The sequence below is a fragment of the Schistocerca serialis genome, chromosome 5, assembly GCF_023864345.2.
Source record: "Schistocerca serialis cubense isolate TAMUIC-IGC-003099 chromosome 5, iqSchSeri2.2, whole genome shotgun sequence".
NCBI lineage: Eukaryota > Metazoa > Arthropoda > Insecta > Orthoptera > Acrididae > Schistocerca > Schistocerca serialis.
Genome location: NC_064642.1, coordinates 655,357,734 through 655,375,720, shown reverse-complemented (window position 1 = coordinate 655,375,720; position 17,987 = coordinate 655,357,734). Strand labels below are relative to the sequence as shown.

The 17,987-nt window shown below is 39.4% G+C and overlaps 1 protein-coding gene across 1 annotated transcript in view; it reads right to left on the bottom strand.

Moving 5' to 3' along the window:
• Positions 1-15,029: 15,029 nt before the first annotated feature.
• LOC126482160 (lathosterol oxidase-like) overlaps positions 15,030-17,987 on the bottom strand; it is a 111,854-nt gene continuing 108,896 nt past the window's right edge. Inside the window, exon 6 of the mRNA XM_050106137.1 lies at positions 15,030-15,242. Within this exon, the coding sequence (XP_049962094.1) occupies positions 15,030-15,242 (213 nt within the window). The remainder of the gene's footprint in view (positions 15,243-17,987) is intronic.

Genomic DNA, 17,987 nt, shown 5'->3' with positions numbered 1-17,987 from the left:
ATTTCTACTGTGGAAGAGGGCAACTGTGTGGCAACCAGTTTTCATGCATGATGGGGCAACACCATATATCACTTGCCCAGTGAAAGATCTGTTTAATGCAACCTTCCGTGAATGTGTTATCTCGAGAGCTTCTCTGGATGGATAGCATGCAAGATCAACTGATCCAAATCCATGTGACTTTTGGCCCTGGGGATGTCCAAAAGAGTGCATTTACCAGGGACACATTTGGTTTCTACCTGATCTGAAGGCCAGTATATAGGAACATGTTGCTCAGATTCCACTGGAATGGCTGCGAACAACTGTTGATACATTGTTTATGGATGCAACAACTCATCGATGTATTGACTAAACTGTGTAAGCACTTGTTTGACCATTTCTGCCAGTGTTCTGTTTCTAATCTATTACATATGGAAACATTTCTATACGTCTTCTTGTATCCGCAGCAACAGACTTCCGTCTGTTGGCCAAAGTTGGAACTAACTTTCTCTCCAGCAGAAATCGGTTCCGCATTAACGCATAGTTCCCATACAAATTACAGCCCACACAGGCCCTTTGTGAGTAGCTGCACTTTTTTTATAACCACCTGGTATCAGCAGTCTCTGTAGTCCATCTGAACCAGTTTAAGTCCGTGCACACTAGTAGCTCCTTAAAATAAACCCTTCCAAAACTTTTTAATATTAATATGTCTTTTTTTACTGTAATTAAACCTAAAGACAGTTACCAGTTTTATTTAACCAAAAATGATGACGAAGTTATTACAGTAAAAACTTGGCTTAGGGAAGGAAACCTGCTGTGACCATTTCAAATGACCCATACCGGCATTTGCCTTAAAACGATTTAGGGGCACCACAGAAACCCTTAATGTGGATGACCGGATTTGGGTTCAAAACGCAATTCACTTGAACCCAAGTACATTAACTTGACCACCATGCCATCTCACTTGGTTGCGGTAGAAGAAACGTCTAATGCTACAAGCTGATGTGAAGCCAGGTGAAATTTATTATTAAAACAGAAGTAGTGGTTGTTGTCAGGTGTAATGAAATAAAAAAAGAATTTTTTTACATTCCAATAGATGGACAATTATGTCGTAGATCACAAAAAGTTCAAGTCGAACCACCTACAGTTTCTGCTCCTGTGATTTCCAGCCAGTCACTTACAACAGTTATAAAATGTAAAGTCACTCAGTACTAAAAGCGAATATGTACCTTCACTCATATCCATTTAATGACAGACTAAAACTAATAATTGTCCATCCATTGGGTTGTATTCCTTGTTCATTCTTCTCACCTCTGTTCTCCTAGAATTCCTGTGTTTGAATTTCCTCTCCTTATGGATTAAAGACATCACCGATGTGTTGCTGCACCACACTTTTTTTCCATTACACCCAACTGCACAATATAATTCATTTGCTCCATTGCTACTTCTCAACCAGCAGTGTTAGAGAATGAGTGCCTTACCTCTCTCTGTAATTATCATCTACTGTTGCTGGTTATTCCTGTCAGAACACAGTGGTTGTATCCATTTTCAAAGAACTTCAGTGATATCTACATTTTCAAAAATTTTGCGCAAATGCAAGTACGTTACCTTTCTTTAAAATGTGTAACTATCAGTATTTCTTTTTTAATTCCCTTGTGGCCGAAAAACTTGAAAAGTATTGCTATAAACACACTCTGGCCCTAGGAAGCAATGAAAGGAAAAGAAAACTAATGTTTCTAAAAAGCCACACGAACAGATAGTGATACTGGGAAACTTTGTAGCAGTGGAAGTGATTCTGATAGCTGCGAGGTAAAGAAACATGTCGTAGGGGCCAAGTTTGGGTATTATGATTACCTGACTTCTGTATCTAATACAATGCTATTTGATAATCACACTAGACAAAAAACTTGGTCATCACAGGGAACCTGATGCTACTGGACCCTACTGCTGTGTAACACCACGTCTGGACTTGATAATGGCTTCACTTTTGTGAAGAATAGAGTCCACCAGTTTTTTCAGGTATGCTAGGTCCATCTGAAGTCACTTCTTGTTAATTGGATCCTGTTGAGTTACTAAATGACTGAGATGTTGATAGCTACATTTGCCCTCACCATCCCAAATAGTCCTTGACATGTAATGCTCATCATTAAGAAATGGCAACACTTGGTCATCCAAAATATCCAAATTTACATTATTCTCATTTGCATTAACTTAAATGAGTGGGAAGAAGACGAAAAAATTGAGGAACAATACGTAATCATCGCCAGCCTGGACTACATCTCCTACACACTGCAGGTTAAGCATCTCATTGGGCCGTCAGTCCACTAGAAGCCATGCATCATTTGAAAAGAGGAAAAACCATGACTCATCAGATCATACTACAAGGCTCCATGCAGATACTGTCCAGTTTCTGTGTTGTTTAACCCATTGAAGACTTGCAGCTTTATGTGCCTTTGTGAACTATGACCTTATAAGATGTATCTGACTCCAAATGTTCAGTACATGTAGTCCCATATTTGTTTGCTCAGAAATGAGTTGATATTGGCTTGTATCCCTGAAACCTTGAATTACTGTTAGGTTTGCAGACGGTTCTCTTTGACCGGGTGAAGGACCAGTGTCAGGTCCCTGTCAGTTAGGACCTTTTCATTAACACTGTTCTAACACTGAGTTACTTGGCTGCGAGTGGTTCACCATTCTTTGTAGACATGTTGGATTGTCCACGTTGGCTCAGCAAATCAGACAATTTTACTCTTGTTGTGAAGATGGGCATGTCCAACCACGGTAGCTCCTTTCAGCCATTCAGTCACGCCTGCACATAGACGCATCTTACTACACTGCTTTTTTACAGGTGATTGGCTCATGAACACCACTTCACTGCCATGACTTACGGCATCAGTGGAGTGCCACATGGCTGCCCAGTACCAGTTCTATACCATACTTGCTGAATATACAGTATTGCCTGGGTATGTATTTATTTCAGTCTTCTATTACTCTGTCTCCTCCTTCCCCTGTCTCTGTCCATCCTCTCCTCCCCCATCTCTCTGTCCATCCATATCTTCGTCTACCCACTCTCTGTCCATCTCTGCCTCCACCTTCTCCCTAACGATCTTTCCCTCACCATTCTGTCCGTCTCCTCCCCCTCCCCCTCCCCCATGAAGTCCATCTCCTCCTGCACCCTCTTGTTGTACATCTCCTCTTGCCCCCTCTCGCTGACCAGCTCCTCCATCCCTCTTGCCTCCTCCTCTCCCTGATCGTTTATTATTTTGATGGCTAGGTAGCAGAATTCCTTAACTTCATATACTTTCTGACCATCAACACAGATGTTAAGTTTCTTGCAGTTCTCATTTCTGCTATTTCTCATTACTTTCGTCTTTCTTCGATGCATTCTCAATCTGTATTCTGTATTTATTAGATTGTCCATTCCATTCAGATCATGCAAGTTCTCTTTACTTTCACACAGGATAGCAATGCCATCAGCGAATAGTACCATTGAAATCCTTTCACTTTGATTTTTAATCCCATGCCTGAATCTTTCTGTTATTTCCATCATTGCTTCTTTGATGTACAAATTGAACAGCAGGAGCGAAAGACTACATCCCTGTCTTACACCATTTTTAATCCGAGCACTTCATTCTTGGTCGTCCACTCTTATTATTCCCTCTTGGCTCTTGTACATATATGTATATTACCTGTCACTCCCTATAGCTTACCCCTATTTTTCTCAGAATTTTGAACATCTTGCACTATTTTACATTATCGAACATTTTTCAAAGTCGACAGTGTATGTGCCTTGAGTTTTCTTTATTCTTGTTTCCATTATCAACCACGTCAGAATTGCCTCTTTGGTGCCTTTACCTCTTCTAAAGCCAAACTGGTCGTCATCTAACATATCCTCATTTTTTTCCATTCTTCTGTATGTTATTCTTGTCAGCACTTTGGATGCACGAGCTGTTAAGCTGATTGTGCGATAATTCTCGCACTTGTTGGCCCTTACAGTCTCCGGAATTGTGTGGATGATATTTTTCCGAAAGTCAGATGGTATGTCGCCAGACTCTTACATTGTATACACTGATGTGAATAGTCGTTTTGTTGCCACTTCCTCCAATGATTTTAGAATTTCTGATGGAATGTTATCTATCCTTTCTGCCTTATTTGCTCTTATGTCCTCCAAAGCTCTCTTAAATTCTGATTCGAATACTGGATCCCCTATCTCTTGTAGATCGACTCCTGTTTCTTCTTCTACCACATAAAACAGATCTTCAACCTCATAGAGGTCTTCAGTGTACTCTTTGTACCTATCTGCTCTCTCCTTTGCATTTAATAGTGGAATTCCCCATATGCTCTTAACGTTACAACCCTTACTTTTAATTTCATCGAAGGTTGTTTTGACTTGCCTATATGCCGAGTCAGTCCTTCCATAAATCATCTTTTTCAATTTCTTCACATTTTTCATGCAGCCACTTCGTCTTATCTTCCCTGCACTTCCTGTTTATTTCATTCCTCAGTGACTTGCATTTTTATATTCCAGAATTTCCCTGAACGTTTTTGTACTTCTTTCTTCCATCGATCAGTTGAAGTATTTCTTCTGTTACCCATGGTTTCTTTGGAGTTACCTTCTTTGTACCTAGCTTTTCTTTCGAACTTCTGTGATTGCCCTTTTTAAGAGATGTCAGCTCATCTTCAACTGTACTGTCTACTGAGCTATTCCTTATTGATGGCTCTGTAGCCTTAGAGAACTTGAAGCCGATCTTGTCATTCTTTAGTACTTCTGTATAACACTTCTTTGCGTATTGATTCTTTTTGACTAATGTGTTCAACTTCAGCCTACTGTTCATTACTACTAAATTGTGATCTGAGTCTATATCTGTTCCTGGGTACATCTTACAGTCCAGTATCTAATTTCGGAATCTTTGTCTGACCATGATGTAATCTAACTGAAATCTTCCTGTGTCACCCAGCCTTTTCCAAGTATACTTCCTCCTCTTGTGATTCTTGATCAGAGTTCGCAATTACTAGCTGAAATTGATTACAGAACTCAATTATTCTTTCTCCTCTCTCATTTCTTGTCCCAAACCCATGTTCTCCTGCAACCATTTTTTCTACTCCTTCCCTTCAACTGCATTCCAGTCCCCCATGACTATTAGATTTTCTCTCCCTTTACCTACTATACTATTCTTTCAATATCCTCATATACTTTCTCTATCTCTTCATCTTCAGTATGCGATGTCGGCATGTATACCTGAACTATCATGGTGTTGGTTTGCTGTCGATTCCGATGTGAACAACCCTGCCACTAAACTGTTCACAGTAACACCCGGTCTACCCTACCTTCCTATTCATAACGAATCGTACTCCCGTTATATCTTTTTCTGCTGCTGTTGACATTAACCTGTACTCATCTGACCAGAAATGCTTGCCTTCTTTCCGTTTCACATCACTGACCCCTACTATATCTAGATGGAGCCTTTGCATTTCCCTTTTCAGGTTTCCTAGCTTCCTTACCACATTCAAGCTTCTGACACTCCATGCCCCGAGTCGTAGAGCATTATCCTTTCCTAGGTTATTCAATCTGTTTCTCATGGTCACCTCCCCCTTGGCAGTACCCTTCTGAAGATTCAAATGGGAGACTATTCCAGAATCTTTTGCCAATGGAGAGATCAATTACAGACCACATGTCCTGTCGATAAACGTTATATGTGTTTGATGCAGTGGTTTCCATTGCCTTCTGCATCCTCTTGCCGTTGGTCATTGCTGATTCTTCCATCTTTAGGGGCTGTTTCCCAACCCAAGAACAAGAGAGTGTCCTGAACATCTGTCCCCCCCCCTCCACCCTCTTTGACAAAGCCATTGGCAGAATGAGGGTGACTTCTTATGCCAGAAGTCTTCAGCCGCCAATGCTGATTACTAATCAAAATTTAAGTGGTGGCATGTTTCGAACCTGGGACCATGGGTGCAGGTTCCAGATTACCCTAAAAAAAGAAATCAAAGCGTCTCCACGAACAAGCTGGCTCCAAGACAATAGTTCTCTCTCAGTCCACCATTCAGGATGCGTGCTTAAGTAATTTGGTTCTCCATCATATTGGAAGCACACATACAGGGTGATACATTGATAGTGGCGCTCCAAATATCTCACGAAATAAACATCAAACGAAAAAACTACAAAGAACGAACTCGTCTATGGTTGGCCGGCTGCCATAGGTCAACGGATATCAACTGCGTTTTTCTTAAATAGGAACCCTCATTTTTTATTACATATTCGTGTAGTCGTAAAGAAATATGAATGTTTTAGTTGTACCACTTTTTTCGCTTTGTGAGAGATGGCGCTGCAATAGTCACAAACGTATAAGTATGTGGTATCACGTAACATTCCGCCAGTGCGGACGGAATGGAATTTGCTTCGTGATATATTACCCATGTTAGAATGGATCATTTCACAATTGCGGAAATGGTCGATATCGTGTTGATGTATGGCTATTGTGATCAAAATGCCCAACGGGTATGTGCTATGTATGCTGCTCGATATCCTGGACTGCACCATCCAAGTGTCCGGACCTTTCGCCGCATAGTTACGTTATTTAAGGGAACAGGAAGTCTTCAGCCACATGTGGAACGTCAACCACGACATGCAACAAGTGATGATGCGCAAGTAGGTGTTTTAGCTGCTATTGCGGGTAATACGCACATCAGTAGCAGACAAATTGCGCGAGAATCGGGAATCTGAAAAACATCGGTGTTGAGAATGCTACATCAACATCGATTGCATCCACACCATATTTTTAAGCATCAGGAATTGCATGGCGACGACTTTGAACGTCGTGTACAGTTCTGCCACTGGGCACAAGAGAAATTACGGGACGATGACAGATTTTTTGCACAAATTCTATTTAGCGATGAAGCGTCATTCACCAACAGCGGTAACGTAAACCGGCATAATATGCAGTATTGGGCAACAGAAAATCCACAATGGCTGCGACAAGTGGAACATCACCGACCTTGGCGGGTTAATGTGTGGTGCGGCATTATGGGAGGAAGGATAATTGGCCCCCATTTTATCGATGGCAATCTAAATGGCGCAATGTATGCTGATTTCCTACGTAATGTATCAATGTTATTACAAGATGTTTCACTGCATGACAGAATGGCGATGCACTTCCAACATGATGTATGTCCAGCATATAGCTCGCGTGCGGTTGAAGCAGTATTGAATAGCATACTTACACATACTGACCGAGACAGTTCAGTTTCCTAAGCTCACTGGCGTAGAAGAAAACACGAGGTCTGAAGAATTCATTGTGGCCTTGAAAGAATTACAATGATAGTTTTATAAAGATTTTTAGGGCACTGTCTCTTACATCTGTTTCCTAGCTGTTTTCGAGTCTGGTTGCCATTTCAGTTGATAGCACCCAAGTGCAAGTCCAGATGTAACTGACATGCAAGGTAATTCCAGTTTGAAAGACAAATCTTTTTGCGTTAAAATGTCCGGGTCATCTACATTGCTTTCCTCAGGTAGAGTTTCCAAGTCTTCATAATGAGGTGGCAAAAGTGCTACAATATTTGGATCGACATATTTGTGTGAAAAACATTTTTTCGATTATGAAGCTAAATAATCCACGATGAATGCAACACTGTGTGAAATTTTCTGCATCTGTCTGTATGCCAACGTTTAGTGTCAGAAAAAACTTATGTCTTCAGCGCGCCGAAATAATGAAATAATACTTATTTTTTTATAACCTTTGTGAAATGTAAAACCAAGCGGTATGCAGTGCGACTGCGCTGCCATTTAAATGCGTTCACAATTTTCCCCTCTTCACCCTCCTCCCACTAATACAGCGTGGTGCAGCAGTGGGGGAAATGTGAAGAGAGTCTGAGTGCTTTGGCACTCGTACCCGGGGCGTGACCGCGAGCCAAAATCTTGGCCACCCGCATGTTAAATATTTGTCAATGACATTAATAAATAAATTCATACATATAAATCATACTGAATTTGAAAAGGTGCTTCTTATTAGCGTCCATGATTGATCTACAGTGCGAGCCATATAAACCTTCAATGAGTCATAACAGTTGAACCAATAAAAGGACATACTTATAATTTTGTGAGATAATACACAATTGGGACATTACATATATACAAAGCTCTCACAGCAAATGTTGAAAGTGCTCTCCACCGGTATCGATGCACAACTGAATCACTTCACTATATTCCGTGACGCTCTCTGAAATGGATTCTCGCCATTGTTGCTTATTTCGTGTGTAGTGACCTCACAGAGTTCTGCAGTTGTCTGTGGCCTAGTACACTCAGGTGATTTTGAGGGAGGGGAGGATGGGGGAAGGGGGCACAAAATTTTTGAGATTATTTGGTCACCAAAGAAACTAGTTATAAGCTGCATGAAAGCTTTAGACATGTGACACGTTGCTCCATCTTGTAGGAAGTAGCATTCTGTAAGTTTGACATCATCCAGATGCCCGTACAAGGTGAAAGAAAATGGGCCCAACAATCCTATGGCAGTCTATGTTTACCACTGTGACTGTTTAGCACACCAGTTGTTTCCAGCTTCCTTACATTCTATAAAATTGTTGGTTTTGTTGGAACATCGCGGTCACTGAATTCCATCAGGAATGCGCGTTGTGTTGTAATCAGTGAGTCAGTCTTCCAGTATATTTTCATAATAGAAACCCGCTAAGTGTGTACTGCACGCTTCTGCAAACTGAAGGCTGCGAACGAATAACCAATTTTGCTCGTTATTGTCAAGCGGTCCGGACTACACACTCACAGATTCGCAAACTGTGACCGACGAGGCTACGAAGGAATTAACACGAGCCGAGCAAGTGCGCCATTTTACCGGACAAAGCATCTCATTAGCAGAAATGACAATCAACTTGCCGACAATGGAAGGTACGATTCTCCTATAGCTAAAGAGACCATTAAAAAACTTTCCCGTCTCTACGAGCTTTTGGAGGGAAATTATTACCCTCTGAAGTAGTTCAGGTTTATGTGGATAGCCCTGTATAATGTGTTTGAAACGTAAGTGGAGTAAGAGGTAACAATAATCAGTGAAGATGTATATTCTTGAAGGTGACTATTTTCAATGATTTGCTTAGATTCATTTCACAAAATCGATTGTGTAAAATTCCTGCAGAGCTGCTACAATGAACATGGAGATACAAACTAAGCATTTTTTCAACAGATCTTCAAGGAAAAAGATAAGTAAATTGTGCTATAGAATTTTGTCAGGCATAACGCTGAACTCAGTCAGGTGTTGACTATACATGTAAATCCCTCCATGATTTTGGGGCCCGTATGCTGTTCGGATTCGTCTACCATACAGGGTTAACTGTTATCTCTATAATATGTGAATTTTGACATATTCTATTGGCAAAGTTATCCCACAACATTTAACTTCGTAACTTTCCACTCTGTCGTTCCTGTGACAGTTGCTGTTGTTGTTGTTGTTGTGGTGGTCTTCAGTCCTGAGACTGGTTTGATGCAGCTCTCCATGCTACTCTATCCTGTGCAAGCTTCTTCATCTCCCAGTACCTACTGCAACCTACATCCTTCTGAATCTGCTTAGTGTATTCATCTCTTGGTCTCCCTCTACGATTTTTACCCTCCACGCTGCCATCCAATACTAAATTGGTGATCCCTTGATGCCTCAGAACAAGTCTTACCAACCGATCCCTTCTTCTGGTCAAGTTGTGCCACAAACTTCTCTTCTCCCCAATCCTATTCAATACTTCCTCATTAGTTATGTGATATACCCATCTAATCTTCAGCATTCTTCCGTAGCACCACATTTCGAAAGCTTCTATTCTCTTCTTGTCCAAACTATTTATCGTCCATGTTTCACTTCCATACATGGCTACACTCCATACAAATACTTTCAGAAATGACTTCCTGACACTTAAATCTATACTCGATGTTAACAAAATTCTCTTCTTCAGAAACGCTTTCCTTGCCATTACCAGTCTACATTTTATATCCTCTCTACTTCGACCATCATCAGTTATTTTGCTCCCCAAATAGCAAAACTCCTCTACTACTTTAAGTGTCTCATTTCCTAATCTAATTCCCTCAGCATCACCCTACTTAAGTTTTGCTTTTGTTGATGTTCATCTTATATCCTCCTTTCAAGACCCTATCCATTCCATTCAATTGCTCTTCCAAGTCCTTTGCTGAACTACGTCATTGGCGAACCTCAAAAGTTTTTATTTCTTCTCCATGGATTTTAATACCTACTCCAAATTTTTCTTTTGTTTCCTTCACTGCTTGCTCAATATACAGATTGAATAACATCGGGGAGAGGCTACCACCCTGTCTCACTCCCTTCCCAACCACTGCTTCCCTTTCATGTCCCTCGACTCTTATAACTGCCATCTGGTTTCTGTACAAACTGTAAATAGCCTTTCGCTCCCTGTATTTTACCCCTGCCACCTTCATAATTTGAAAGAGAGTATTCCAGTCAACATTGTCAAAAGCTTTCTCTAAGTCTACAAATGCTAGAAACGTAGGTTTGCCCTTCCATTAAACTAGCTTCTAAGATAAGTCGTAGGGTCAGTATTGCCTCACATGTTCCAACATTTCTACGGAATCCAAACTGATCTTCCCCGAGGTCGGCTTCTACTAGTTTTTCCATTCGTCTGTAAAGAATTCGCGTTAGTATTTTGCAACTGTGACTTATTAAACTGATTGTTCGGTAATTTTCACATCTGTCAACACCTGCTTTCTTTGGGATTGGAATTATTATATTCTTCTTGAAGTGTGAGGGTATTTCTACATCTTGCTCACCAGATGGTAGAATTTTGTCAGGACTGGCTCTCCCAAGGCCGTCAGTAGTTCCAATGGGATGTTGTCTACTCTGGGGGCCTTGTTTCGACTCAGGTCTTTCAGTGCTCTGTCAAACTCTTCACGCAGTATCGTATCTCCTATTTCATCTTCATCTACATCCTCTTCCATTTCCAGAATATTGTCCTCAAGTACATCATCCTTGTATAGATCCTCTATATACTCCTTCCACCTTTCTGCTTTCCCTTCTTTGCTTAGAACTGGGTTTCCATCTGAGCTCTTGATGTTCATACAAGTGCTTCTCTTATCTCCAAAGGTCTCTTTAATTTTCCTGTAGGCAGTACCTATCTTACCCCTGCTGAGATAAGCCTCTACATCCTTACATTTGTCCTTTAGCCATCCCTGCTTAGCAGTTTTGCACTTCCTGTCAATATCATTTTTGAGACGTTTGTATTCCTTTTTGCCTGCTTCATTTACTGCATTTTTATATTTTCTCCTTTCATCAATTAAATTCAATATTTCTTCTGTTACCTAAGGATTTCTACTAGCCCTCGGCTTTTTACCTACTTGATCCTCTGTTGCCTTCACTACTTCATCCCTCAAAGCTACCCATTCTTCTTCTACTGTTTCTTTCCCCAATTCCCGTCAATTGTTCCCTTATGCTCTCCCTGAAACTCTGTACAACCTCTGGTTCTTTCAGTTTATCCAGGTCCCATCTCCTTAAATTCCCACCTTTTTGCAGTTTCTTCAGTTTTAATCTACAGGTCATAACCAATAGATTGTAGTCAGAGTCCACATCTGCCCCTGGAAATGTCTTACAATTTAAAATCTGGTTCCTAAATCTCTGTCTTACCATTATGTAATCTATCTGAAACCTGTCAGTATCTCCAGGCTTCTTCCATGCATACAGCCTTCTTTTATGATTCTTGAACCAAGTGTTAGCTATGATTAAGTTGCGCTCTGTGCAAAATTCTACCAGGCGGCTTCCTCTTTCATTTCTGTCCCCCAATCCATATTCACCTACTATGTTTCCTTCTCTCCCTTTTCCTACTCTCGAATTCCAGTCACCCATGACTATTAAATTTTCGTCACCCTTCACTATCTGAATAATTTCTTTTATTTCATCATACATTTCTTCAATTTCTTCGTCATCTGCAGAGCTAGTTGGCATATAAAGTTGTACTACTGCAGTAGGTGTGGGTTTCGTATCTATCTTGGCCACAATTATGCGTTCACTATTCTGTTTGTAGTAGCTTCCCGCATTCCTATTTTCCTATTCATTATTAAACCTATTCCTGCATTACCCCTATTTAATTTTGTGTTTATAATGCTGTAATCACCTGACCAGAAGTCTTGTTCATTCTGCCAACGAACTTCACTAATTCCCACTATATCTAACTTTAACCTATCCATTTCCCTTTTTAAATTTTCAAACTACCTGCCCCATTAAGGGATCTGACATTCCACGCTCCGATCCGTAGAACACCAGTTTTCTTTCTCCTGATAACGACATACTCTTGAGTAGTCCCCGCCTGGAGATCCGAATCGGAGCAATGAAAGAAAGCTTAGGAGAAGGAGGGAAATACACAGATTCTGTGGATAGAAAAGGAAGAACAATGAAATGTAATCACTTGGAGCGCTGGAATTGTGGAAGGATGTTTTCCCATCCTTTTTTAAAAGGGATATGAATAAAATTATTCAGAGTAATTTAATGACTGTTGTGGATGGATGTGAAAACAAAGTGAGTATTGTAAGAAGAAAGACGCAAAGGAGAAAGACTGACAGTTTCTGAAGAGGCACGAGAAAGAAAAATTGCCAAGGAAGGATTAGTTAAGTCCTGAAGCAAACGGAAGAACAGAAACTTCTCATCGTAGCTATACTACAGTGCATGGTTTCGGTCTAGCTTTAAGTTATAATTTTTCTGAAAGGTATCAAAATCTTACTACTGTGTTAGTAAAGCCTGTCGAATTCTGCAGAAAATTTGGCCGGAGTAAAACAGATGCCTGTGCTTGATTTTGAAGACGTTATTCGTCTGCGCAGAATTCGACGTTACTTCTGTAGTTGTTCTGTATCAGAAAAAGAAGTAAAAAAGAAGAGTCACGAAAAGAGTATTTATTGGTATTCCGACATCCGTAATTATGAATATACCGCCCGGAGATCCGAATCGGGGACTATATTTCCTCCGGAATATTTTACCCAAGAGGACGCCATCATCATACAGTAAAGCTGTATGCCCTCGGGAAAAATTACGGCTGTAGTTTCCCCTTGCTTTCAGCCGTTCGCAGTACCAGCACAGCAAGGCCGTTTTGGTTATTGTCACAAGGCCAGATCAGACAATCATCCAGACTGTTGCCCTTGCAACTACTGAAAAGGCTTCTGCCCCTCTCCAGGAACCACACGTTTGTCAGGCCTCTCAACAGATACCCCTCCGTTGTGGTTGCACCTACGGTGCGGCTATCTGTATCGCTGAGGCACGCAAGCCTCCCCACCAACGGCAAGGTCCATGGTTCATGAGGGGGGGGGGCTGTGACAGTATTCTTTCTTTAAAATTGATGCACTTGCTATTTTCTATTACTACTTAAAGTTCGCGTCATCATCACGGGAACATTCTATGTGAATCAGACTTTCGTTAGAACCACCATAGAACAATTTGCACAGTAAACAGAACACATGGAGTATGGGAAGAAATGTGAAATTAATTGTGTCAGTACGTTTACGTCAACGTGAGCTGATGCTGATGATTTTAGGAAATGTACGTCGTAAAAACATTCGACATTAAAAGTAATTATTCTTTATTTATATCGTTGGTAAACCAATATTCTACAGCATTGTAGTCGTTTTTAAATCTGGTGACGTTTTAATACGTTACAGTTGAATTAGCGTACATAATATACCGTGATAATGAGTAAAAACGGAATCAGTTTTGTGAAACCAAATTCTGTGTCACATAAATTGGCACTTAATACAATACTTGCATTGCGTTGCTACTGAAATACGCAAAGAGAATGAAATCTGTGGGCACAGTACTGACGGTGCGAAACAGATAAAGAGCTTATTGCAATGGTGGTACAAGTCCATTACCTCCACTTTTCTGTCTATAATGCTTCTGAAATTAATGATCCAAACAAACAGAAAGAAAGGTTTATCTCTAGCAACTGCAGATTTTGCAACGCTCATTTAACTTTAGGTCTCCGTATCTCAATATGAACAAAAATGGACTTGCACCACTATTGAAATAAGTCCTTCACATGAAAGTGACAAAATATTTATCCTTATCCTCCAATGTCACTAATGATTGAACATTGTTGACACAGGATTAATTTAATGGCAATGACTGCTTTTGACCTCAATACTTGATTATCAGATGTTTTAATTTCTATACACACCGTATGTTACTATATATGCTTTATGAATGCAACACCATATACAACATATCTATAAATTTATTATATCAGATTATTTACATTAAGATGGGTAATACACTCTATGAACAAAAAGAACGATTAAGTAATTACGAGAGATAAAACCGTACTGAATAATGATTGGAAACGAAAAACATCGGAGCAATGAAAGAAAGCTTAGGAGAAGGAGGGAAATACACAGATTCTGTGGATAGAAAAGGAAGAGCAATGAAATGTAATCACTTGGAGCGCTGGAATTGTGGAAGGATGTTTTCCCATCCTTTTTTAAAAGGGATATGAATAAAATTATTCAGAGTAATTTAATGACTGTTGTGGATGGATGTGAAAACAAAGTGAGTATTGTAAGAAGAAAGACGCAAAGGAGAAAGACTGACAGTTTCTGAAGAGGCACGAGAAAGAAAAATTGCCAAGGAAGGATTAGTTAAGTCCTGAAGCAAACGGAAGAACAGAAACTTCTCATCGTAGCTATACTACAGTGCATGGTTTCGGTCTAGCTTTAAGTTATAATTTTTCTGAAAGGTATCAAAATCTTACTACTGTGTTAGTAAAGCCTGTCGAATTCTGCAGAAAATTTGGCCGGAGTAAAACAGATGCCTGTGCTTGATTTTGAAGACGTTATTCGTCTGCGCAGAATTCGACGTTACATCTGTAGTTGTTCTGTATCAGAAAAAGAAGTAAAAAAGGAGAGTCACGAAAAGAGTATTTATTGGTATTCCGACATCCGTAATTATGAATATACACAACGACCCTGCATTTACTTAAATATCCACAGGTTCCACGATCTAGCTGTGACCAGCAAGGCAGCAGAAAGCAGCGTGGCTGAGAAGACTTCAACGGCGCATGCGCGGTTGTCAGTGGGCGGCCGCCCGCTTGCGAGTCGCGGCTTCGGCCCCTTCCAACTTGTACTCGAGTGTGCCACTACGGTAGGCGCGCGGGTTCTCAGACAGCCGTTCAGTGAGGTCCTGCTGGCGCTCTTCTTCTGTAGCCTCCGACAGCGCCTTGCCACGGCCGTAGAACGTGTCTTCCGTGTACAGCCGGTCCTTCTGCCGGTACGTTCCGTGCAGCTGCGAAAATATATTAAGCGTTCCACTGAATTTACACCACACAAAAAACAGTTCCAACAATTCCATTAGAATTTTCAGCAATGCCAGAAAACGCCGAGGAAGAATGCACATCAACGGAGCTAGACATTTACGAAAACATAAAAAATACCTCAAAATCAACCAAACTGGCGATGACTCGATTACAGGAGACTTATAGAAAAGATCAGAACCAAAATTTTTAAGAGACCATGGACTTGACTTATGAGAACACTCGGAAAACAGAAAAGATTCCAGAAGTGTGGAGACAAACTAAATGTCAACAATAATAAGCAGTTATTGTATAGTTGACTCTGTACTCGTTGTGACACAATGCTGAGAAGGGTTTGTTGTGAAGAACCAGAGAGAAAGTGTTTCTCATCAAAGTGGTGACTTCAGATGATATTCTAGTTTTTAAAAAATGATAGCACTAGGTACTATAAAAAGGCATGTATTATCAGGTGAGACATCAGGCGGAGGTATTCCTAAGGAAAACAAAATTACTTTTCAGTTGCCCAAGTTGAAGCATATTGAATATAAGTCAGATATGAGAGGGAAGATGGTTGCTTTTGAGTATATTGATGGACTAAGCAAGCATGCAATATCTCTTAAACGCTATACTATCCCTCAAGTCTACCCGACGAGAAAGCGTATGTCACTGGTAGTGTTCCAATAATGATAAAAAGAAGTGAATGATCTGCAAAAAATTGCACATTTTCCTGCAGGATACAGTCACTTTTGTGATGCACTTTTCTAATGGACCATAACATACACAGAGGAAGAGGACAATGAAGGAGAAAAAATGGTCATAATTATTCATAGGTTTTTCTGGAGATCCATATCAATTTTGCTCACTTCCTGATTCTGTCATGTGAAATAATACTATGGAAGTTTTTCCAACAGTTTATTGTTTATTTTATTAAAATTTTTAAATTCCTACAGTTATATAAATCATAATTTGGAGAAGGCATATGTTCAGTCTATATAATCCACAATAATTGCCATATATGTCACATGCTGGAGTAGTTTTCCTTCCAGTATTGTGACAAAATATGATTGCAAAACTGCAGAAAACTTTCATGTGTAAACTTTGTTTCGAACTATCTATGAAGTTTATCGTATCTACTGAAAATTTTCACATTTGTTAGATATGTCCTTTTTACATCTTTTAGTTCAATTACAAATGAGATTCATTTATACTACTGACTTGCAAAATACTTTCAAAACTTCTCCTAAATGAATTAAAGAAACTTTAGAAAAGTAACTGAGAGAATACCAGATTGGTACCTAAAGGGTAGCTCATGCACAGAACCTATTTTTATCTTAAAATGAAAAATTCTCCACAGAACATTAACCAGCAAATGTATTGTAGTATCATTTATTGATATGCAGAAAGCATATGATCTTGAAGACAGAGGAAATAGACAAAACTATGAAAGAATCTGGCATTGAATCGAAATCAGCAATGAATGCAATATATAAGGAAAATATTTAAGAAAAATCTCTCAGTAACTCGAAATAGAACCTGTTGGTTCAGAAAAAAACGGATCAAGAAACCAGAGTTAAAAATCATCAAACAAAATCCGTAACACTAGGAAGGAATTAAAGTAAAATGTTTAGCTTTTTCAGGCGATTTTGCAATAATTTTAGAAAATCTGAAAGAAACAGTCATTCAAATAAACGTTCTGGAAAGAACAATCAATAGAAGTCATCGCAGAATTTCAGCTGAGAAAACAAAATTTATGAAAAAGATAAAAAAATATACACAAAATATGCAGAAACACATGTAAGTAAAATAGGAGGACTTTGTAAATTTATATATCATGAAGGAACAGGAAAGCAAAATTGAGTATGGAGATTTTTAATAGATATATGAATTTATAAAGTGAATTCACTGCATGGTTTACATAAAACTATATGCAACAAGAAATAAATCCCTAGAAATAGAAAAGTAAAATACTGTATCACAGTGGAGATACTAGAATGTTTATTTTCATATCCTGTCTCTTGCTGTACACAATCTATTAATCATACAGAAAAAGATCAACAGGATCTTTTTTCATAGGAAATATAACGTAGTTAAATTTTGTGCTAGGATATGTTTTTGCTGGAGACAACAATTTTCAAGTTATTGAAGAAAAATGTGTTTGTATGTCACTTTTGTAAGTTTCGCATGAATAACTACATTAAGGTAGAACTAATAGTTTGTGCTTAACACGCAAGAGAATATTAAAATCTTGCACATGCATTTGAAGGCGCTGAGGGTTGCGTAAAACCCATGTGTAGGGGCATCTGAATCCCCCTGCAAAAGGACAACAAAAACAAACAATAAGCTCTAAGCTGGGTATGATAGAGATACTTGAAAGATGAAGTACTAGAAAAGTAGTGGGCACTATACAAACAGTAAAGAGTTGGAAAAATGAAAGCGATGAATAGGGCTACAAAAATACACAAAAATATTAGAAATAATGGCAAAGTGAAGATAAATCTTCTTTGGACGCCTATACCCAATGGATGGCAACAAGATAACAAAAATTTTTGTAACTGTGGGAAAAGAATAGCAGGGATGACAGGCATAAGAAAAATACTTGAGAAAAACAGAGTAAAAGAATCGGAAATAACGGACAGAGACTAATTTAAGAGTAATATTAAATTTTTATTTTCAGGATGGATGGAAGACAGGAAAATGCAACATAGCAAGAAGATGAAAGACTTCTGGTAAATTGGGAA